Source organism: Corythoichthys intestinalis, chromosome 20, assembly GCF_030265065.1.
Source record: "Corythoichthys intestinalis isolate RoL2023-P3 chromosome 20, ASM3026506v1, whole genome shotgun sequence".
NCBI classification, from domain to species: Eukaryota; Metazoa; Chordata; class Actinopteri; order Syngnathiformes; family Syngnathidae; genus Corythoichthys; species Corythoichthys intestinalis.
In genome coordinates this window covers 20,396,926-20,421,625 of record NC_080414.1, presented here as the reverse complement: position 1 = coordinate 20,421,625, position 24,700 = coordinate 20,396,926, and the positions used below count along the sequence as shown (strand labels likewise).

General features: G+C 39.8%; 1 protein-coding gene across 1 annotated transcript; it reads right to left on the bottom strand.

Moving 5' to 3' along the window:
* Positions 1-3,469: 3,469 nt before the first annotated feature.
* On the bottom strand, positions 3,470-12,993 carry LOC130909035 (uncharacterized). Its single transcript, XM_057825085.1, has 7 exons — positions 12,849-12,993; positions 8,217-8,361; positions 8,038-8,145; positions 7,831-7,975; positions 4,691-4,839; positions 4,478-4,617; positions 3,470-4,316 (listed from the first exon to the last, which is right to left on the bottom strand). The coding sequence occupies exons 1-7, from the start codon at positions 12,991-12,993 to the stop codon at positions 4,153-4,155; spliced, it is 996 nt and encodes a 331-aa protein (XP_057681068.1). The 3' UTR covers positions 3,470-4,152.
* Between the last annotated feature and the right edge of the window lie 11,707 nt (positions 12,994-24,700).

Sequence of the window (24,700 nt, the reverse complement as noted above, 5' to 3'; positions counted from 1 at the left end):
ACCTGTGCTAACTTATTTAGCATGTGGAAGTCTTTACGTATGTATCAGTGTTGTTTTCGTCAACGATGACGATAAGGAAAATATTTTGTTGACGAACATATTTTTCAATGGCGGTGACGTGACGATGACAAGCTAAAAACATGTCTTGGGGGACTAAAACATAACGAGACAAATGCCAGTTTTTGTTTGATGAGACGAGAACGAGATGAAAATCCGTCATAGTTTCCGACATGAGTTCACCATGAGGGACATATTCTTATCGTATGTGTAGTTCGCACGCATCGTAGCAGTGTTTGATTGTGTCGCTTGTGACATGCTGCTCTAGTTGCAGTACCATTTTTGGCCATCAATCCTAAATTGTGCACCTTTAAAAAGTGCGTATGACACCAAAAAGCATGTTTGTTTCATATTTTACGTGGTGTTTTATGCTCCTGAATAAAATGGACCGCTTGGATGTGTGTGGAAGCGATCGTTTTATATATTCAATTTTTGAATCCCGCGCCATGAAAATGAGTGATTTCCGGCTCCAGTTTCGGGTTTTGGACGAATGCGAATGTGACGCCACCCGGGTCAGCATCTCACAATAGTGCATTGCTATATAGCATGCCGATGGACTACGGATTCAGCTGATTTTGCGGATTAATTCTATTATTTTTCGCATCACGCCAGCCAAACAGCTGCAAGCTTTTGTAGCTGCACCAGGGAGAGGCGTGTGAGCCTTTTTGGGTTTCAAAAAGCTCCCGTTCACCCCGAGATCGGCCAAAACAAGTGTGCGACAACTGTGGGACCATTGGACTTACGAGGAAGTGAGTAAACATCGTGTTTTGTATTATGTCAAATACTGGGATCATGGCACACGTTTCAATACGGAGGTGGCTAGCATTTTGTGGCTGACATGCTCCTTGCCCACAACGGCTGCTTGTCTCACACCCCCATGCCGGGAGAGTGCTATACTTGGCTTATTGCCCTCTTCGTGTGCCCGGTGTTCTGTTAAATTTTCCACCCCATCAGAAATGGCAACTTTGTGTTAAAAATGGCCGCAAATACAGCGATTAAAAAGTAAACATTACAAACGTTCTTTAAATAAAGGACGATTTACTTACGTTTGATCATGGACGGACATGTAGAAAAGTTCTTCTCAGACACATCCTGCCATGTTAGCTGCACAACAACTGCATGCCGCTCTCTCACTGTTTACGTCTTCACCGTGTAGTTAACATTAATATACTCCATATTCGTGTTGACCATATGGCAGTTACGCGATCCTCCGACGTCGGCCGGTTTGTCGGCCGGTAATTCTCCAGCTGCTACCCCGTCAAACATGCTTTCCTGCCCGCAGCAGGAGAACGAGTTCGACGAGCTGTAACTTGCTCACTGCCGGGCGGGTTGCCGATCAGTGAGGACAGTCGACAACCCCGCTGCCGTGTGACATAATCCCGGGTAGTTTTGAGTAATTTTTCGCTTCGGAAGCCGAGAATTGACTTTGAAACATCACTCGGTTCGGGTTAGCATGTCGGCTAGCTGTCACGCCTCCTGTTTTGTTTACGCTCTCCAAAGCCGGGGCAGGGAAATGAAAAAAGCAGGACTACTCCAGTGGCATAAAATATAGTTTGGGAGGTGCAAGAAGTGGACAGTTTTGACCATTATGGAGTAAGTTTGCCATGCCGTACTGAATAAATGCATGGTAATATTTCTAATTCCATTTAGAACAAGACTGTTATTTGTCATGACCATACCATTTATTTAGCAATTGGGGAAAAATATATTGATAAAAAGAGTATCCTGTAAAAATATTGGCGTAGAGAGACTGAAACAATGACATTTTGCGGCTCTCTTTGTAGCATTTTCCTCGTTCTGAATAATTCCCCTTCAATGGGCTGAGTTCGAAATCAAATGAAACCATGACCCTGCCGACGTCATCCTCCTGTTGGGGACGCTAGAGCCCTATAATGGTAGGCATGGCTAAACGGCAGATTAAAAGACTAATTTCTCATCATCTGCGCTTTGCCAAATTGTTGTACATAGTCGAATCGTCTCAAAATATGATTTTAATTCGCATAATAATGCTATTTCAGACTTATTTTTAATCCTGTCGTAGGCACTTTAACAAATGCACTGTGCTGGATTTGAGAATCTCTATTCACATACCACTAATAGTACTACACTGAAAATCACTGCACAAGACAAGTAAGGGAACTTTTTCTCCTCTAGTGGATCGTTTTCTCATTTTCAAAGCCTCCTTGAGGTCATACAAAATTCATGAAAAAGTTTGAAATGGAACTCGATTTAAAACTGCAATTAGAGTTCCCGTAAAGATATATACTGCAATTGCTTTTTATGTGTGTTTCAATATGTTCCTGTTTAAAATATGTTTGAATAAGTTTAAATGAGTTCAAAATGTTTAGGGAGGGGGAAAATTCATTTTTATGCGGTCTTAGTATTTTTAACAAAGGTACATAACATTTAACAAAATTAAATGCACCAGGACAGAAGTACATTTTCTTTTAATGAAATATGAAGCAAAAAAAAAATAGTATTCAAATATACATACAGATCCAGTATATACACACTAAGGGTGTAACGGTACATGTATTCGTATTAAACCGTTTCGGTACTTGGCATTCGGTTCGGAACGGGGGCGTACCAAACGAGTTTCTGACGTAACGTAACCCTTAGTTTTCGAGGCTGTGAGTCGATTGGGTTACAGTTTCTTTGTGTAGATTATATTTACTCCGTCTTCCCTACTATAATGAGGACCAACACGGTAGGACAGTAAGAAACGTCAACGGCGCAACAACGTGGCCCCCGCGAGAACGCAGTGTAACGCGGCCATTAAATTTAATCAGCGAATGCACACCAGTCGCAGTGCGGCCACGTGTTGAGTCCCAGAAGCGCTCAACGCGATGCACGCGAAAACAACGGCAGAGTTTATTATTTGACGCGAGACACGGCCCTCCTGCGTCAATACTACTAGCTAGCAGACCGGAAGTCACTCGTGTAAAAATACGGTGGATCCGGTCGTTTTTCAAACTAATATGCAATCGTAACCCACTTTTTGAGTCCATCAGATCTCTTGAGTGGTAGATCGGGGCACAGTTGTCTTTGTTGATTTACAGTTGTCTTCTCTGCTATAATAATAACCAACAGGGCTCCATACTCAATACAAAACCCCTCCTACCACAACAAAACAAGTAGGAACTATTATTCACATAGGAACTAAAGTTATACAACATAAAATTTACAATATAAATGAATACTACATCACATTTGTAAAATACAAACACATAGTAAAATAAATAATAGCCCATTTAAATAGAATAAATTGAAATGAGCTAAAACACCTGTATTTAAATAATAAGAATAATAAAAATATACAGATCTTGCTTACGCAATTAAATTTATTAATTTCTGTGTGGCGCTTTAACTTGACAAAATCCACCAATAAAGCTTTTAAAAACCGTTCATAAGGGGAAAAAAATCATTGAGGCATTTCATTTGTAAAATACATGTTAAAATCTTTGTCACTGGATTGCTTTTCTCTTTAGCACAGGACTTTTTTTATCTTCCTTCTTTCAGAAAGAAAGCTGACCAATACGCGGGGTCTGAAAGGCAAATTGTTGTTAGATTATTATCTTTAAATACACGCTACTTTTTTAGCAGAGTTCTAGCTTTGTATTGTTGAAAACACAAAAGGGTGTAATAAACAACTAGCACATTAAATTTTGCATTTTGTTTTCTTACTGTACCGAAAATAACCGGAACCGTGACCTCAAAACCGAGGTACGTACCGAACCGAGATTTTTGTGTACAGTTACACCCCTAATACACACACAATATTGTCTGCTATTTCAAAAAACAAAATGATAAAGCATCGTTGACTTGCAAGGTCTTAGGTTATAGTGACACTTGGTGGTAAATCCTAAACATTTCATCTTGTCATTGTAATGTGAAGTTATGCTGCCACCTTTTGGTGGTTAATATGTATTGCATAATTGCATAGAAAGGTTGAAATGAGTTGACTGATAATGCTACACCTGTTGAAACCAGATATCAGCTCCTAAATGAAACATTAACGTTATCATGACAGTTTTACAGAATGTTAAAAAAAAAAACTTAATAAACAGGGGTCTCCATACCGTTCATACAAATATTTTACATTTTATTTTGTTGGTGTTGTTCCGCATCAAACACCGTCCCAGAAACCCCAGACACCCCATGTGTGTCCATAGCAACGGGCCCGCTAGCCTTGTCCGGGCACATACAAAGTGTGATGATCTGGGCGACGCTCATTGCAATCAACAGGAGAAAGAGGCCCCCTGTGGATAATTGGATCATCAGTGTCAGCCAATGAGTTAGCAATGTGACATAAAAGAATGTCTTTAAATCATAACAAATAGAGCAATGAAGTCGACCGGTGTGTTATGTTCTACTTTGAAGACTCCGTAGTACCTAATACTTTCAGCAGGATAGCACTTACCACAGTATATCATGTTTGTGGAAAAGCCGTAGTGCCCGTAGCCTCTAGAGAATATTGCCGCCATCCCCAAAATGAGGATAATGTAAGTAGTGCAGTTGTAACGCATATAATCTCTGAGCAAAAAGCTCTGCAAGAAGCACCTGAAGGGAAGCAAAAGCACCCCAATCAATAGCAGTAATTGTGTCAGGTGAAGAAACTCAACTAGGTCCTTACCAAACCAGACTGCACACAAGGACAATGGTGAGAATAATGGTGCTGACATAATGGTCCTCCACACCTGCGTTATACTTGAGTGCGATACCGAGGTGTAGCAGGGAGTTCAAGAAGCTCCACCCAAAGAAAAGGCCCAACCCGTTTTGTGCCTGTAGGAGATAATAAAAATTCAGGATTTTGTCTGTTTGATTGCCACATATACTCTCCTGAGGTTTGTGTTGACCAATAACTCGTGTTCCTATCTGTAACACAAATATCAAGAATTAGGTTTTTGACTGTCATTCTTGAGCATTTCGTAAGCCTTCTAAAAAGATCCATCCCTTATGGGCCTCTGACTTATCTATGTCATTTATGGAACATTGGCGCCACCACCCTGACCTTTATTTTACTGCATAAGCAGTTTCTATTATATTGTGAACTCTGCCCTAAAAAGCAACACTGTGGTATATCTCTCCGGTTTGTGCAATTCTTATGACGGGTCATAAAATTTCAGGAGGCAAACCTTTCAATGAAAATTTCTGAGTTCTGCGGTTTTTTCCACAAATCATTTCGAAAAAAAAAAAAAAAAAAAGTGATAAAATGCACACATTGCATCTAGAGGGCGTCATATCTCATTTTTAGATTATATGATAAGTGTCTGAACAGGTCAATTGTGTACAACTTTGAACTTTATTTCGCCTATGAGCCAAGGCTCGATTGGTGTTGCACTTTTGATCAGAAACAGTTGTAAACAGTTACAGCTGTTCAGTCTGCATGTCAAGGTCTAAAAGAATGCCATGCGTTAAATCACTAAGATTTGGGAACTGCATGTGTGTCGCCAGACATATTTCAATATTTCACCTGCCCCAGTATAAATTTCACTGGTAAAAAAAAATAAATAATAATAATACTGTAATAGCCCCGGATGGGGGAAGAAGGTGAGGAGTTGATGATGGCTTTCCCCACTTTATTGCGGCAACAATAAAAGAACAAATAACAAAATAACAGTGAAACGCCGTAACATGCGACCGCTAACTTTCGCTGTCTCGCCGTTCTCCGCCTCGCTCACTACTACGTCAGGTCTACAGTCCCAGCGTCTCCTAAAGGGACCACGCTTAGTTGCGGACATTACACTGCCCCCCCCCCCCCCCCCCCCCATTACAAAGAAGTCAACAACAAAATCCTCGAACCACAATGGTCTTCTCATCTGCCGCCTCGCATATCAATTTGTCCATCGCCCAGTGGCACTTGTGGTGGAACAGGAACAACAGGTGTGTCCACATAACTTGGAACCTCAACACATTCCTGAGCCGCTGGAGCATTAAGTCCCAACTCAAAAGGGGGAATACTGTTGCCCCTGTATGGTGCTAAACGGGGAACCGCAGCCCTGTAAACGACCTCCCCAACCTTTTCTAACACCCTACAAGGTCCATCCCAGTGACTGTCCAACTTTCTTCCTCTTGGGCGCATAAGTTCACACTAGTTCTCCAGATTGGAAGTCATGTCCCTTGCCCCGCACATCATAGTTCCTTTTTTGTCTCATACCAGCCTTCTCCAGCTGGTCTCGTGCAAACTCGTGCGTCGCCTCCAACCGATCTTGAAGTTTTCGGGCATATTCCAGTCCTGGTGGATCTACCAGGCGGTCTGGTGGTCTGTCAAACGCCAACTCTGCAGGAGTCCGGATCTCCCGGCCCAGCATCAGCAGTGCAGGGGTGTAATTTGTTGAACTCTGCACCACTGATCGGTAGGCCATCAAAACCAGGGGAATATGACGATTCCAGTCACTCTGGTGGTTGGCGGTGAGGATGGCAAGCTGCTGCTGCATGGTGCGGTTAAATCCTTCAACTAATCCATCGCTCTGAGGTGCAAGGGTGTGGTCCGTGTCTTTTGCATGTTCAGTCATTTGCACAGGGAAGCAAAAACCTCAAAATGTCTGCCCTGGTCACTGTGCAGAGTTTCCTTAGCCCCAAACCAACTGAACATTCCCTTCAGCAGAGTATCTGCCACCGTCTCTGCCTCCTTATCTGGCAACGCATAAGCCTCCGGCCATTTTGTGAAGTAGTCCATGGCTCACAGCACATACTTATTCCCTCTCTCCGTCACAGGAAAGGGCCCCATTACATCCACAGCCTCTTGCTCCATGGATGCCCCCACCCCTTGCTGCTGAATAGGGGCATGTGACTGATCCAGGGGTCCTTTGAACTCCACACATTCATCACAATGCCGACAGAAGTCCTTCATGTCCCGTCGATGCTGCCCCCAGTAGAATCCTTGGCGCAGTTGCCGCAGGGTCTTGGTGCTTCCAAAGTGTCCAGAGCCAGTGCCCTCATGACATGCTCCCAGCACTGCATCTCTGACATTACAATACTTTGGAGTTTTAAATCTACATATCATAATGTGACGTCATGCAGCAGTCTAAAAATAGCATTCGTGCGGTACGCTATTCATCTTTGTGTTGTTGATTATTGTGCAGTCAATTTGCATTGTTTTACATGCCGCTGATATGCTGTTAACCCTAACCCCTAAACCCTAACCCGTTGTTCAGAATTTTTGACATTAGGTTTAATCTTCGAGTTAGCGGGGATTTAATTAGTAGGAGGAGTTGATTTCAACAAACTCCATGCAGTTTGTCAGTTATTTGTTGGTTAAAGGGCTCCTGAGTGGATAAGCTAGCGCGACTCAATGGTGGTTGAAATCAAGTCCATCGACTAATTAAACCCCGGCTAACTCATGTCAAACTAATGTCAAAAATTCTGATCTTCCTCTTTAAATTCAATTATCGGAAAGTCAATTACACGTGCATGTGATGACATTTTTCTATTGTGATTCTTAAGTTGAGGCAGCAAAGGGAGAACAATTGGTAAAAAGTAACCGATAAATTTCTTTTAAAGTAACTTAATTTCTTTGGTAAAAATGTAATCAGTAAAGTAACTAGATTAATTTTTTGAGGCGTAATCAGTTATTAAATTACTTTTTCAAGTAATCTGTGACAACACTGCTGGTCGCAAGGTGAAGTCTAGTGACACCCCTGGGGAACTGGCTTATGGCATGTGGTATGACTCCCACTTTGATTCAACTAAGGGACTTTTTGGTTAGCTACTGCTTTTTCGTAGCAACGGAGAACAGAATGGAAATGAATGTATGCTTGTCTGTAGGCTCACCCAGAAGCGAATCCAGCCGATCTTTTCGGGGTCGTTGTGGAACAGCCAGGTTTTGAACCGGTACAGGTTGCGGTAGGACACGACGAGCATCCCGAAACTGAGTAGCGTTTGAATCCATGATAGAATCACCGCTCCGAGGACAAGGCTGCAAATGGCAAACGTGAGGTTTCTAGCCTGCACCGAATATATGTGATTATCTCAACTCACCGCCTGTCCCAGAGAAGTGAGCTGCCAAGCCCGGCGCAGCACACCACGATCCAAGTTAGGTAAAAGAGCGGTGGAAGTATTTCTGGGTTGCAGGGATCACGTTTGCCTCTGTGCAAAGGAATCACATCACCCTACGTAATCTTTCGTCCAGTGCGGCTTTAACTGAACTTTGTTGTTACCTCTTGTAAAGACTGTAGCAAGCCACTGTAAGCCACCAATTACTCAAAATCCCTAAAATGAACCAGACATCATTCAACCAGGTGTCCATAGTCACTTCTAGAGGGAAGGAATCTGTCACGTTGTTGATGGAAGTCTGAAACAGAGCTAGAAAACAAACCAAAACTTGGATAAGTGTTCAGCTCCGCTCAATAGAAATGGGCCACCGGATTTGAGCAATTGGTGCCCGAGCGACAGTGACTTAAGGCAGACAGAAAATTACAGAGTTGGCTTGACCCCAAAATAATTGTTATTTTCATTAGCGCACTGTCTTTGAAATGACTGTATGTTCATTTCTTTGTTTTGTGCTGTGATAACTCCTTCGTCCCAATTTCCTTCCACTTTGCCGTTATTTTTTTGTAATTTCTTATTCTGTTGCTCCTGTGCTAATTTTTTTCTTTCTAATCTCATTTGTTTGTGAGTTGTATTTTTTCCCTTCATCTGCACTTTTGTTTTCCTTTTTCCTACCTAACGAGTCAGGATGCTTGTAACGATAGTTGATAGCGACCCAGCAGGCTCTTCGCTGTGTCTTAACTTCTATGTGTAATTATCTTTTTTTAATGTTGCTTGGACGGGACGGATCTGAAAAGATTAGTTCTCTGTGTTTTTGACATCGTTGGCCAACAAAGATATTTCTGATTCTCCTTCACATATGGGACGAGTGTTGTCACTAACAAGTTTGTGTAATCTGATTACTTTCTTTCAGTAACGAGCAATCTAACGTGTTCATTTTTCCAAACCAGTAATCTGATTAAAGTTAGTTTCCTTAATGTCTGTGCGTTACTATTTTGTTATTGCCTCATAATGTATGTAGAAAGAAGAATACTGGTGTCATGTACGAAGAACATTTTGAATAGAAAATGTTGCTCTTGAGTTTGGGAGTAACATCACATGTCACTTTTTCTCATCGGAGGACAAGAAAAAAAAACTGGTCACGTGAATTACCATGCTGTGTGAGCGCTGCGAGTCTGCGGCCAAAACAACACATAGCCTAGCTACCTCATCAGGACGCGAACAATGAAAGAGGCAGGAGAGATACCTCAAACGGCTGCATTTGTTCACTGGAAATACAGCCATGACTTCACATTTTTGTCTTGTAAAGATGACAAAAATATATCCGTGGGTTGCAAACTTTGCGCTGGCTCAAACACACCGTCGACTACTAAAAACTTCACATTGAACTCAAGGAACCACTTGGAATTACACCACAGTGCGGCATAACTCGAATCTAAGCCTTCAGGTAACGAGACAGCTTGGAATTCTACAGATTGTCACCAGGCTTTACGAACATTTTATAGTTTGTAACCATGACATTGACTTTGGGGGGGGGGGGCAAAACATGTTGATGACCCTGAGTCGGCAATAAAATGAATTTACAATATAGAGTATATATCTATACAGTGATACCTCAGCTCACGAACATAATTGGTTCCCAGAAAGTGTGTGTAAGGCGAAAAGTTCGTCTTCCGAACATTTATTTCCCATAAGAAACCATTAAAATGAGAATAATCCATTCCCAGGTCCCCATAAAACATAATTTTCTACTAAATAAGCCTTAAAACTACACAAAAATATACCTTATTTTATGTATAATAAATGTGCTATTGTATTGTAATTAAAGAAATAAACTGTACTGTGTAATAAAGTCGTTTTATTTATTATTTATTTCTTCTGCTCGATCGTAATTTTCTTTGTCTTCTTAGGCTTAACACTAGCCTGTGGTGGGGTCTTTTTCGGTCCCATAATAGCAAAAGTACACTCAATATGGTCCAAAATGTCTATCAAACACAAACCACGTCCGCACTCAACGAAAGGGAGGGGACGAACTGGGACGCCGTGAGCGTGCGTCAGCTTCTCGTGGCCGCCACCGTGGCGCTGTTCGACCGCGTGGTTTGTTTCGTCCGCCGAAAACTAGTTCGTCAGCAGAGACTTTAATGTTCTTGAGGCGAAAAGTTTGTGAGCTTAAGCGTTCGTGAGCTGAGGTATCACTGTATTCAGGGAGGAGCAGAAGTGTTTGTACCCCTTGTGATTTTGCAAGTTCGACCACTTAGAAAATAGGTAGAAGTCTGAAATTTCCATATTAGATGCATTTCCATTTATAGACATAATCTTTAAAAAATTGTCAATAATTTCTTTATAATTTTCTGGGGTTCCTAAGTATTTATACCCCTGAGAAAATCAGTGCTAATATTTAGTGCAGATTTGTTGGCAATTACAGAGGTCAGACGCTTTCTGTAGTTTTTTTTACCAGGGTTTCATTTATGGAAACAGGAATTTTGGCCCATTCCTCCACACAAATCTTCCCTAGATCTGTCAGGTTTCGGGGCTGGCGTTGAGAAACACAAAGTTTCAGCTCCATCCTAAGATTTTCTATTGGATTGAGGTCTGGAGACTGGCTAGGCCACTCCAGAACCTTGATATGCTTTTTACGCCACTCTTTGGTCAGCTTGACTGCGTGCTTCAGATCATTGTCATGTTGGAAGATCCAGCCACGACTCATCTTCAAGTCTCTGACTGAAGGAAGGAGGTTGTGGCTAAAAATCTGACGATACATTTTACCATTCATCCTCTGCTTTATACAGTACAGTCGTCCTATCCTCTTTGCCAAAAAGCAGCCCCAAAGCATGAGGATTCCACTCCCATACTTCACAGTGGGAATGGTGTTCTTGGGATTGTACTCATCCATCTTTTTCCTCCACATAAGCCGAGTAAGTTTGCACCAAAAAGTTCTACTTTGGTCTCATCTGACCATATGAGTTTCTCCCATGACCCCTCGGCATCATTCAGATAGTCCCTGGCAAACCTCAGACAAGCCTACGCATGTACTGGATTCAACAGGGGAACCTTCTGAGCAATGCATGATTTTAAACCATTGGGCCGTAGTGTTCTCATGACGGTAGCATTTGAAACTGTGCATCCAGCTCTCTTCAGGTCATTGACCAGCTCCTGCTGTGTAGTTCTCGGCTGAGCCCTCAGTTTTTTCATCACGAGTGATGCCCCACAGGGAGAGATTTTACATGGAGCCCCAGTCCGAGGTAAATTATCAGTCATGTTTAGCCTTTTCTATTTTCTAATGATTGCTACAACTGTTGATCTATTCTCACCCAGCTGCTTTCCAATCGTTCCGTAGCCTTTTCCAGCTTTGTGGAGCTCAACAATTTTTTCTCTGGTGTCTTTAGAAAGCTCTCTGGTCTTGCCAATGGTAGCAGTTCGATTATTACTGACTTTGGGGTGCACGGGTGACAATATTGAGCTCAAACGGGTCAAGGGTGGGTGTTTACTCATGGGGTAAAGGTGAACTTTTTTTAAGGTAGACTGACAGCTCTTTGAGTGTCATAATTATTGCTGATTCTCAAGGATACAAATACCTACGACCCCAATAAATTACAAATAAATTATTTTTAAAAATCATACAATGTGATTTTAATTTTTAATTTAATTTTAATTTTTTTTAAAGAGTATGTCTTCATAAGTGTAAACTGAAAACAGGTTTTATATTACTTTTTTCAAAGTATCCACCCTTTGCTCTTATTACTTTTTTGCACACATTTGGCACTCTTAGTGAGCTTCAAGATGCAGACACTTGAAAAGGTTTTCACTTCACAGGTTTTGCCTTATCAGGATTAATAAGTGGAATTAGTTGCCTTTCAATGGGGTTGAGACCATCATTTGTATTGCATTGAATGAGGTGTGTCCACCTGAAAAGGTTTTCATTTCACACGTATGCCTTATCAGGGTAAATAAGTGGAATTTCTCGCCTTTTCAATCGGGTCGGGACCATCATTTGTATAGCATTGAATTAGGTGTGTCCAAACTTTTGGCCTATACTGTAAACAGTATATATAAATCTTGACCCTGTTCGTGTTCAAGCCTCGGTTCAAGCTCAGTTGTTGTTGGAAGCTTTTGAAAGAAATTCTAAATATCCATCTTGCCTCCTCAGGTGTAGTTTTGGCTGTACAAAGCGAAGGACTGTCTTTAATGTGCTAGTCACATGAGCTGTTCGAAAACTAATTTTGACCCATTATGAAATTCTTTGTAGGATTCTTGTTCATTTCATTCATTTTTTGTTTTTCAAGGCATCCGAACCAGATGACCTCAGAATTACCCCTCCCAGTTCAAATGGATGGGACGCCTACGAGTGATAAACTACTGATACACTCATAGCAGAGGGAAGAAAATTGCATGTTTCTCTCTTTAATAGTTATAGGATGATTTTCTGAACCATTATATTGGTATTTTTTTATACCCCTTATGTGATATAATAATAATCATTATTATAAGCCTTGAATCGCAAATCGTATCGGATCATGAGGTAGGTTCCCATCCCTAATGTCAACTATTATCTGTTATGATTATTGCTGACACATAAAAGAATTAGTTCATTTTTAAACACTCAAAATGAAAACATTTGTATGAACAGTCAAGGCTCTATCACTTTTTTTGTTTAAAGGTAAGCTGAGATATGTTTTAGCTCAGCCATATCCCTATTGAAGACAAGCACTGTAGAAAGTGGATAGATAGTTCTGAAATCAACAACACGCTATTTTTTTATCCGTCTGATTGTGTCAGTAAATCATAATCGAGATGTAACTCACCATTTGGCACAGTTTCATCCAACGTAAAAAAAGAGAGAATGTCACAAGTCAGTTGGGCAATAAAGGCCAGCACGATGCTCCAGACATGGAACCTCACATGATGCTTGCTTCGAGGCGCAGCTAGGTACGGCGTGTCGGTCAGCATAGTTAATCCAGTGGCAACTCAGAAGATTGCACAATCCACCACAGTTTTTAATATGTACAGTAGTCGAGTTGGTAGTGTAGTTTGGATTGGGTACTTGTGTTCTTAGCTTTTTGTTGTTTGATTGATGCATATATGACTCCTTGCTGATAACACCACTCACGTTTAAGTGATACAAACTGCTATGCTGATAGTAGAGAACAAAGTATCCCCAAAGTAAATGAATACAGTGCAAATAAAAACAGGTAGCACGGGTCAGGGTGACATCAAATCCATTCGAACTGTGAGGGGTGGGGATCGAACTTTCTAAATAAAACGAATGAAATAATGATAATAACAATAATGATGTGAAAATAATCAAATTAACATTTTAAATTATTTTAAATGGATAAAAATACACTAATACTGAAGACAGTTGGATAATGCACCCACTGATACTGACGTCTGTCTAACCTCGACCTCAGCCAAAACAATAAGGCAACAAAGAAAAAATCTAAAAAGAAAGATAAGCTGAATAATGGCTGAAAAATTGAAGTTGCTCCTGAAATCTGCCAAGCTCAATAGAAAACAAAAAAAGATGTTTGACGTGAGTTAATATTGTAAATTAAAAATTTTGTAGATCTTTACATAATAAATAAATGTAGGATTTTTTTTTGACATACATATAAACAAAAAGAATGTCTGCCAATTTTAGCTTAGACCTATACTATAGAGTTTTTATAACAGTAAATGGATTCAATGTTTTATTAGTGGGTGTTCTGCTACTTTAATTAAAGGACTATTAACAGGTCATGTTGGATTTTTAATTACTTAAAAAAGATAAGATTAAGAATTTATGACATTTCATTTACTAGATACTTCACATAAACACACAGGTTTGTTCCAAGTGTAGTGCAAACTACTGACTTTTTAGTTTTTCCCGAATACTGTACAACTTCCAATTTCATTCAAGGTCACATAAAATGCTTACAAAAACATGGTTCAGTTTGAGGGAAAATTATCGCTGAAATGTACTGTAAATTGTCACACAATTTGCTACAAATTAAAAAAAAAAAAAAAACCTTAATGGAAAATTAACGGGAAAATGACCACCATAATTTTCGAACTGTAAGCCGCTACTTTTTTTCCTTCATTTTGAATCCTGCGGCTTATAGCTCAGTGTGGCTTATTTGTTGATTTTTTTGGGGCGTTAATAGGTAACACTTTATTTGACAGCGGCGTCATAACACTGTCATAAGACCGTCATAATTATGACATGACACTATATTGGGCATAACTAAATGCTTATGACAGATGTCATTAAGTGTATTCCGGCAAATTATGTCACTAACTACACTTATGTCCAGCTCAAATCTTTTGCATCCATTCAAAAGTGAGATAATTTGCCCGATAACGCTAAATGACATCTGGTATAAGCATTCATTATTGCTCACGACAGTGTCATGTCATTATTATGATTGTCTAATGACAGTCTTATGGCGCTACTGTCAAATAAAGTGTTACCAAATACCATAACTAGCAATTAATAAAACTAGAGCAGTAACTGAAGAATTAATTAGCACAGAACATGAATTTTGATTGGTATTTACATTTGTAGTGCTGCAATGCATGCTAGAAGGCATGTTGGATAACAACAGTGTTGGCAGCAGGTGGCAGCGGAGGTTGACTGTCTCCCCCAAGGGAGTGATGGTCAAATGAAGCTTCTTGAAGCAATGAAGCTTTGCAGCCAATTGGTTCATGGCTTCATGGTTGTTCATTTGGTCTTATGACAGTCGTATGACACCGCTGTCAAATAAATTGTTACCGGTTGATATCTTTTGTTGTAAACATCCCATAATACAGGAAGGAAAGCTGCGGCTTCTGGTCCAGTGTGGCTATCTATGAACAAATGCCGTTTCCATGTCGAATTTGTTGGGTTGCGGCTTAGAGTCAGGCACGACTTGTGGTGCGAAACTTAGGGCAGTCTTAAAAAATTGGTGAGGAACGTATTCATAAGGAGCATGAAATACATGTTATTTATTTTGAATGTCCTTTTTAAACTGAACCTTGTCACTAAAAACAGGGTATGTGCTGTATTATTCTGTGATTTGGGTATACTGTTACACTCCCAGAGAAAATTAGTGCCTCCTCATGGACTGGCTTTAAATTTTAATAACTTGCCATAAAGTGCATCATGGCGTCATCTCCCTTTATGTTCTCTTCCCTCCCTTTATCAAGCAGTTTATTAATTACATGCACCACCACGCAGCAGGACACTGCACAAAAACACGGTGTTTATGAAGAGATTATTTATGCTTCATTTTTATTATAAGTGCTTAAAATGGAAATTAAAGAGGCCCAGGAAGGACATGTGATTAGAATAACTCTCCCAGAGGCTCACGTTTTAATGGAGTTCTTTATGTATGTTTTTCAAGTTCTGATCAAGGTCTGACCTGTTTTCCATTGAGGAGGCCTTTGTCGTATTGTCACATTTTTCTATGACTGACCTTGCCATCCCTTCCCCATCGTGGTTTCACTTGGTGACCGTTTTTTCCCACAATGTCTGTGCCTGCCATGAACGGAATGTAAACGAGCATTGCAAGGAAGCACTCAGCAGACCTTCAGCTCTCCAGGTTCTGTCTGAACTAAATAAATAATTAAATACATAAAATCACTGATTGATAGTCAAGGTACATTACAAAATGAATATAACGCTGTGTTCAAATAGCATTCCCAATCAGCTATTAGTTAGTGTGTCTAGCTATAGCTGCTACCAAGAGACATGTTACTGTTATTTAGCATGGCTAACGTAATTTACATCACACTGAAAGAAGTACACGATTTTTGCTAAAACAACAGAAGTACTGTTACTGTTATGGTTGCCAACCATCCCTTGAGAAACGTAATCGTCCCATATTCAGAAAACAAAAATACGCATCCCCTATTGTGACGCGCTTTGTCCCGTACTATCATGGAACAAAAAAATAAAACTATTTTATTTGAACAAACAAATACAGTGATTCCTTGTTTTTCGTGGTTAAAGAAGACCAGACCCTGTCGCGATAACCCGAAAAACCGTGAAGTAGCGCCCCCCCAACCCCCCCCCCCAATTTTTTTTTTTTTTTTTTTTTGTATGTGTGTCTTCAATGTATTTATTCAGATTTAGCATTGGAAATGGATTGGAAAGGGAAAGAAGACATGTTTTTCACTTTTTTTTGCCCAAAGTATAGTTAAAAAAAACTTTTATAACACTAGTATATATTTTATTAAATGGTTTTTAAGGACTTCAAATGTAATATTTATAAATTATAGTTTAAAATAAAGTTATAAACATATTACTGTCCCACTGAATTATTTTTAAACAAGAACAAAGCAGGAAAATGCTTGTCTTTATTAAATGCTTCATTGAGTGAGTCCACTCAAATCCACTCAAGCTGCTCACTGACACAAGTTAAACAATGATTGACACATGCAGCGCTTTGAAGTACGCTTCTCTGGCCAGATCAAACATTAAACGTCTGTCAATCATCATTAACTTGAATCAGCAACTCCAGTGCAGTGCACTGCCACCAACAAAGAGCAAGGAGAGGGAGGGAGGTAGAGTGAGACTACGTGATCGGCTTGGGACAGCTCATCTGTATTTTTTTTTTAATTGAAAAAAAATTTGCCATTGACTGAGGTCGCGAAGTTTGAAGCGCAAAGTAGTGAGGGATCACTGTATTGGTATGGTGCTTTTTAAGAATATACGGGGAAAGGCATTCCCCCGAGTATCCTGCTTTTTGACCAAGAGCTGACGGAAAAATGACAATATAAAATCTCACTCATCTCATTGGTCGAGGTCCTGTCACCTGCCATTATGGATAATGGAAGACAGCATAAAAGTGTGGGAGATAAGTGTTTTGAGTGAAGCATGAGTAAAACGCATGTTCAAAATGCAAATAATTTGATGTCTTCTTCTTCTTTGTGTACTTTATTTTTACTCATTGCGTTATATTTTTGTGTTGTGTCAATTTCATTTGTATTTCCTCATTACATTTAGAGCAGCGGTCTCAAACCGACTCCACAAAGGGCCGCAGTGGGTCCTGGTTTTTGTTCCAACAGATCCAGCACAAACAGTTCAACCAATGAGGTTTCTACTAACATAAGCAGCACCTGATTGCAATCAACTGATTACACTTGTAAGAAACCAGATTGGTGAAAAGGTATTTGTCTCGTTTGGTTGGAATGAAATCCAGTACCCTCTGCGGCCCTTTGAGGACCGGTTTGAGACCACTGATTTAGAGCGATCATTTGCGAAAATGTAATTGCAGAGGACACTTTGAACGCACATAAGTCAGTAAAAAAAGTTACCCGCAAAGTTTATGTTTGCCTTTTTTAGGGAACTTTGAACGCACCTAAGTCAGTAAAAAAAGTTAACCGCAAAGTTTATGTTTTTTTTTTTTTTTTTAAGTTAAAAAAAAAAAAAAAAAAAAAACGGCCTGAAGCTCACACATGCAAAAAATGCTCAGGACCTTAAGGGTTATATATATATATATATATATATTTTTTTTTTATTTATTTTAATTATTATATTGTTTTAAATTAAGCAGGATAGATGTTAATTTTATTCTAGGATAGTTTATGTTTAAAAATAAAATACAGTGATCCCTCGCTACTTCGCGCTTCAAATTTCGCCGCCTTAGTCCATCGCGGATTTTTTTTCTATTAAAAAAAAAAAACAAAATAAAACTTATGCGCTGTCCCGAGTCGATCGTGTAGTCTTACTCTCCCACCCTCCGTCCCTCCCTCTCCCTGCCCTTCGTTGGTCAGGCAGTGAGTGCACTGGAGTTGCTTCTTAAAGTTAACAACGATTGACACACGTTGGTGTTTGAGGTTGCCAGAGAAGCAAGATTCAAAGCGCCGCATGCGTCAATCATCGCTCAAGTTGTTAAACAGTTGCTGTGGTAACTTATTGTGTGGAAGTGAACAGATTTGAGTGGACTCACTCAATGAAGCATTTAATAAGACCAAGCATTTTTCTGCTTTATTCTTGTTTAAAAATAATTCGGTGGGACAGTAACATGTTGAAAAGTTGTCACAATTATTACATTTGAAGTGCTTAAAAACCATTGGTTAATTAATTATTTAATTAATTACTAACATTATTATCAGCGCAACTTTGCGTTTTTTCACTTATTGGTTCTGGTCCCCATTAACCGCGAGAAATGAAGGATCACTGTATTTACCGAATTAATTCAGGTTTGAGTAAAATTGTTATAATATTATATTTATGAATCTAAACAAAATTACTTCTCACATTCAAAAAAAAATTTCAAAGGTGACGGTTATCGGTTCTACCAATGAGGTGTCACTTTTTTTCCCCAGGGAGTTGGAAACCCTAATCCTAACGATTGAAGGAATCTGCCCCTCTAGCCAGACCGCCGGAACCGCGCCAGCCAAACCGTCGGACCCGCGCTGGCTCATATCCAATGAGCCGGGCCGGTAGGACCCGGCAATCCAGCCAGAAGGGCAAACTCCGCGTGTTCACCTTAGCGTTTACCCTTTGTACTGACTCCATCTTGAAAGGTTTAAAGAAGGCTCACCGAAAACAGGTCGACAATTTATTCAGGATCGACAGACATCAAAACGGCAAGGTGAAACACAAACATTCAGGCGAGGAGGCAAAGTTGTTCCAAGGTCACCATATCAGAAGTCAACAAAAGTTCCCGAGATAAATGACAACGCTTAGTTACACATTCAGTCTTTCGAAGGCTCTCGCGGGGCGGGCCGTGGGCAGGAAGAACGGTGTGTTTGGGATTATTGTCTGTTTGAGGATTCAGGAGTTACAGTTGCCCAGGCAACGAGGGTCCTGGGTTTTACCACTTCAGCGTCAAAGGGGCTCTTGGAGTCTTGTCAGTTGTGTTATCAGTTGGATATCGGGTGTTCTCCTGTGTTCCTTGATGTAGGACAGACCATGCCGCCAGAAGAACTGACTGTGGGAGTTGGTCCGTCAATCTTGCTCATGACGCACACGTTGGGCTTCCGTAATGAGAAGGTGTCGTGTATCTTTTATGCCCTATATTCTGTTTGTTTTCCTCTAACCAGTGTTTTTCAACCTTTACTGAGTCACGGCACGTTTTTACATTGGAAAAAAATCTTGCAGCACACCACAAACCGAAAATGTTCCAAATTTACTTTATGTACAGTATATTTATTTATAAAATAGTGTCTCAATATTTATACTTAGTGTGAAACCTGAGTCTGTTTAGATGAACCAAAATCTGATATCCTGGCAGGAATCTTCATCAACAGCTCTCAGTCTGTGTTTTTATTTTTTATAGCAGTTAGGCTTGAAAAGCTCAGAATTATCAGACGGGGACTTTAGCAACGTCTATAACTGCATCGGGCCGAGCAGCTCACTAACAATAGCTTTGCAGGCAGGTAGTATTAAGCTCTCTGCCACAGTGTGGGACTTTGGATTTAGCAACAAGTTCAGCAACAATGTAACTGGCTTAGGGGGCTTTCTAATTTACGTTTGTGGCTTTTCTCAAAAAGGTTGCCTGTTTCTCTCTGTTTTCACAAAGGTGAACAAAATAATCCACCGACTTGTTTTAAAGCGACGTGTGTTTCGTGTTGGGATGACATTTAGGATAGCTGTTCGTGTTGTGTTCAAGAACTGCTCAGACTTCTAGCCGTCAGCCACCTTGCTGCCCTTGACAATTTGTTGGAATAAAACACAGGGGGAGGATTGACTGTCATCTCACATAGATAAAATGGAAAGGACACTTTCGTGAATATTGACTCTTGACGAGTCTAATAAAATGATGTACAGTAGACGTGCTAGGGTCCATATTTTCGCGGACAGCAAGGTAGCTGATGGCTAGAAATACGAGCAGTTGTTGAACGCGACGAGCAATACCTCGCTCATCTGCACACGACCGCAACTTTCTACCTCCTCCTCCCTTCCTACTGCAACTCCGCCCGACAACGTAAAAAAATAAAATAAAAATGCGATATTGGATAATTTCTCACGGCACACCTGGTGATCTCTCACGGCACACTAGTGAAAAAGTCTGCCTTAAACTATGGTATAAGTACTATTTATTTTATATTGGGTGTGTTAGAGTAATACAAACAGTAAGACGGTGCCTATGAGAAAAGGTGCTATCTCTTTCACGTCCTAATAATCTTAACACTCAGTTCAACAGTACTTTGCGTTGAGTGGGTTTTTTTGGTACTCTCTGTACTCCTAGTAGATACAGAACAGTATCTCTATCAGTGCAGTACAATTTAATTGAATTGTTCTTTAACTCATTGGCTGCCATTGATTGTGATAGACTAACCAGAGATATGCTCTAAAAATGAACTGTTTTGCATTGAGCACACAGTGAACTTTGGCATATTACCACCTATAGCACAGAAAATGGAAACATAAATACGCTTCTCACTGTAATAACTAGAGGTGCGCGAAATTTCCGATTCTTAGATTATTCGCGATTCGGCCGTGGAAGATTCGAGAACGATTCACAAACATCCAAATTCCGATTATTGAAATATGTCAAGTAAAGCGGAAGTAAAACACACTGAGCACGCCGCGCGTCTTCGGGCGCAATGAGGAACGGAGCGAGAGTAGCTAAACATCATGCTTGTCATTACCCGGCCCCTTGGGTAATGCCAATGCTCAACTCACGGCTCTAGCTCAACTCATGCCGTGAGATAAAAAAAACAACAACATACCTGACTGCTGCTGAAAGCTGCTACAAAGTACGTCCACAATACATAATGTTAAGGTAGATATCTTATTTATATAGGACTAGATGTAACATAGACTCTGTGGCGAAAGCAGCACATGTAGAGAAAGCTAGATGCGGCCGTTAGTAAACGGCGCCATCTTAAAGCAGGAGACTTCCCTAGCAGGCTGTTGTGAACCTTCCAAGCGAACCTAATTAACTTTTTATCTAAAATACTCCTAAATCGGGAAAATAATGACTTGAATCTATCTTTAAAATAGTTTTAAAACTTTCACATTTCACAATTTTAACAATTTTAACGGTTGATTGACAACATTAAATTAACTGAATGTAGTTTAAAGCTGCTGATACAGAATGGGGATTTGAGTATATTATTTATTGTTTTTAACTGTTAACTTGATACTGAAATAGTCGTTTATTTAAGCCTGCGAGGCTTTTAAAAAAATTTTTTTTTTTTACGGTTTTTGTAACTAATGTACAAAACATTAGCAGCTAATAGCGGGGGGGGGGGGGGGGGGGTGTCACCAATAATCGATTTATAATCGAATCGTAGCCTCTGAATCGTAATCGTAATGGAATCGTTAGGTGCCCAAAGATTCCCACCTCTAGTAATAACTGTACTGTTATTTAATAAATGTATTTTAATGTACAATATGTCTAATATTAGATTATCTTGATGTTGGTACTTACAGTGCTAAAAATGTTTTTATTTATTTATTTGTTTATTTATTGTATAAAAGGTTTGAGAACCGTCCTGAACTACTACTGTGTTATTATAAAATCTCACTTGGATCTAGTAAAGTTGATCCACACGGTGTCACTATTGCACCTAGTTGTAGTGTGAGAATCTGTAGCTGTTACCACTACAAAGTAGCAAATGGACCTTACTCTCTGACTAGTCCGGCATCTATTTGAAAGTGTTACGCAATTGGGCCTGTCACACCGCATGAGCTAAAAATAAAGCCCTTCAAGTCAAAGCAAGTACGTCGTGTCCATGAGTGTCGTTGTCCATATGATGCAGTTATTCTGCTCCACAGGAGAAAGGGTGTGTGTGTGTGGGTGGGTGAGCCGGAGAAGGAGAACCACTTCTGGCAACTTCTCTCACCTGCTGAGGCCACGTTTCCCTGTGCTATCTTAAACTTACCTGAAACGGAAAGGCAACTTCACATAATAGAATAAAAAAATGGCATGTTCTTCAGGCTACACGTTCCACAAGAAAGCTTTAACTTAACTGAGCCTTATTGTCCTGCATTTGTCCTGTATGCCCGATAGAGGACAAGGCCCAATTTGTTGCCTGCTCTGTTCACTTAATGAATAAAATCACACTCAATTACACGCCCCGCTTTCATTCATCGCCCGCCTAGCGTGACGGGTGTGTCGTGATAAAACAATGTCGAATGAGTTAGCAAATGAAGTCAGGTGAACCTTGAGTGTCCAACACTGCAGAGGTTGAACAGTTTTAGAAAAAGTTGCATGCGTAAACAAACATGCATCCATACTTGTGTGGTAGTCCAGATTGTTGAAAAATTTACATACGAATAGGTATCACTAAAATCGTACGGGATGTCAACTCACTAATGCTCCCAGTTGTTTTAATCATGGGTTCCCACCTACACATTGCTTGCACACTCACCTTGCTCCATCACACCCTAATCTGTCCTATCTTCCATCTTTCTATTCTATTGGTTATTAGGTATATGGCGGAAAACACAGACAAGACTGAAAAAACAGTCTCTGCTCTTGCACTCCTCTTTAAAAGAAACTTCAGTATTTTAAGACAAAACAACTGTTGTGCTTGATAGAACAATATGTCTATATGCTGCCATAGCAGATTCATGGCGCATGAAGCCCCCGAACTATTTTTAATTTGTCCGTTTTACCCTGAAAACCCCTGTTTATAGACGTCACGCAACTGCTTTTGTTTCAACCCAGCCATGAAACGAAGGGAATTAATTATATTTATTATTCAAAATGTCAGTCGTTTTTGGCTTAGAATCCTTAATTGATGTCTCATATTTTGTTTAAAAAAAAAAAAAAAGACTTTAAAAATTCATTCACTCAAATATTTTAAACCTTTAAACAAATTATGTCACAATGAAAAAAATGGCGTCTGTAAAAAAGTCACGGATATCTACCTCTTAACTATCAGTTAATTGTATTTTTTTTTTTTTTTGTTACTGTTGCATTTTCTCCGATATGTTAGATGATAAATAATCGATCCAAACAAAGAAAAATTGAAGAAAAAAAAAGGCTAAATATATGAAAAGAAAATCTCAACCACTCCTTGATGTCTGCGATTTCTGCATCGCGACCCTTGTTATATGACCATGTTTCACCAATAAAATTCCCCCAAAAATCCGGCTGTGGCCATTCACATCTGTGTCTTGACAGTCGATGATACATGCTACATGGAGTTTTTTGATCGAAACAAGGTAAGTACGCAATAATATCTCGTTAAAGTCATGGCTTCTGTAATTCTGCTCTCGTGTGCTCTCACCTCCAGATAGGGTTTTGCTGTTTAAAAAACATTTTAAAAAAAATGCCCTCCTGTTCAAAATTTTTCTTCCCCCAGAAAATTAAGATTTTAAGCTTTCCAATGATGTATAACACATGCATATAGGACAATTTTGAAATTTGGCCAAATTGGGGGTCTCAGAGCGGAACTTGTAGTCACCTGAGTGTTTTCCGCCATATATCGTAATAGGCTTGCAATATTACTTATGTCTACTGTAGGTAGCATACATCAACTTCATGCATCTATCAGGAACCCATGTTACATAAACGACTTTCAGTAGTCAAATAATTAAACAAACCACCTTTCAAGTGCATAAACCACAATATTATCAATTTTCATGGGAATTCACATTCAGTACAGTGATAGCTCGACATACAAGCCTTTCGACGTCCGAAATTTTAAGTCGTTTGTCGAGACAAATGACGACATGTTCCAAAAACAACAATTTATGACAGTGTCGCAAGTTCATTGTTTTCCCGCAATATGAACGCACGGCGGATTTTCTTGTGAGAGAAATCAAGATGGGTCCTAAGAAGGTTAATGCAGGTGGTGAAAAACAGGAAAAATGTGACGCTTACCATTGAAATTAAGAAGGAAATGATAGAAAAAATATGAGTGTGGTGTGCGTGACAGTGAACTGGCTCGAGAATATGGCCGGAATATGTCTACAATATCGAGGACAACTCTCATTGTCGTTGTTATTATTGTGACATTGGCAAGTCACCAGCTTCTTTAGGTTTTTAATCATTTATTTCAGATTTTGTGCAACACAACACGGCTACTGTCCGCTGTAGCCGACGCTAACAACAATAGAACGTAAAAATAGAAAGAAAAGCTTCCCACTCTAACGCACCTCTCTCACTCTGTTGTCAGAAACAGAATGCAAACCACAACTGCCACATTAGAACCCGATTAGTTACATTATTATTATCATTGTTCTGATTTGTATTTTTGATTTATTTATTTTATTGTGTGTAGTTGCTATTTGTAATTGTAGCTGCAGTATTTGCCGAAATTTTCGGACTATAAGGCGCACCTGAGTATAAGCTGCCACCCACCAAATTTGACACGAAAACAGCATTTGTCAATAGATCAGCCGCACTGGACTATATGACCCAGCTGTCCTCACGGTATTATGGGATATTTAAACTCAAAGATATTAACCGGTAACATAATACGAATTGGCTGCAAAGCATTATTGCTTCAAGAAGCTTCTGCTCCCTTGGGGGAGACAGTCAACCTCTGCTGCTACCTGCTGTCAACACTATTGTTTTCAAACATGCCTCCTAGCATGCATCGCAGTGCTACAGATGTAAATAACAATCAAACTCATGTTCTCTGCCAATTATTTCTTCAGTTACTGTTCCAGTTGTTTCATTAATTGCTAATTATGGTATTTGGTAACACTTTATTTGACAGTGGCACCATAAGACTGTCATTAGACAATCATAATTGTGACATGACACTGTCATGAGCATTAATAAAT

Coding starts and splice junctions, on each gene's coding strand:
- LOC130909035 (XM_057825085.1), bottom strand. CDS start 12,993: ATGCTGACCGACACGCCGTACCTAGCTGCGCCTCGAAGCAAGCATCAT. Junction 8,362..12,848: donor GGATGAAACTGTGCCAAATG/GTGAGTTACATC, acceptor TTTGTTTTCTAG/CTCTGTTTCAGACTTCCATC. Junction 4,618..4,690: donor CTTGTGTGCAGTCTGGTTTG/GTAAGGACCTAG, acceptor GCTTCCCTTCAG/GTGCTTCTTGCAGAGCTTTT.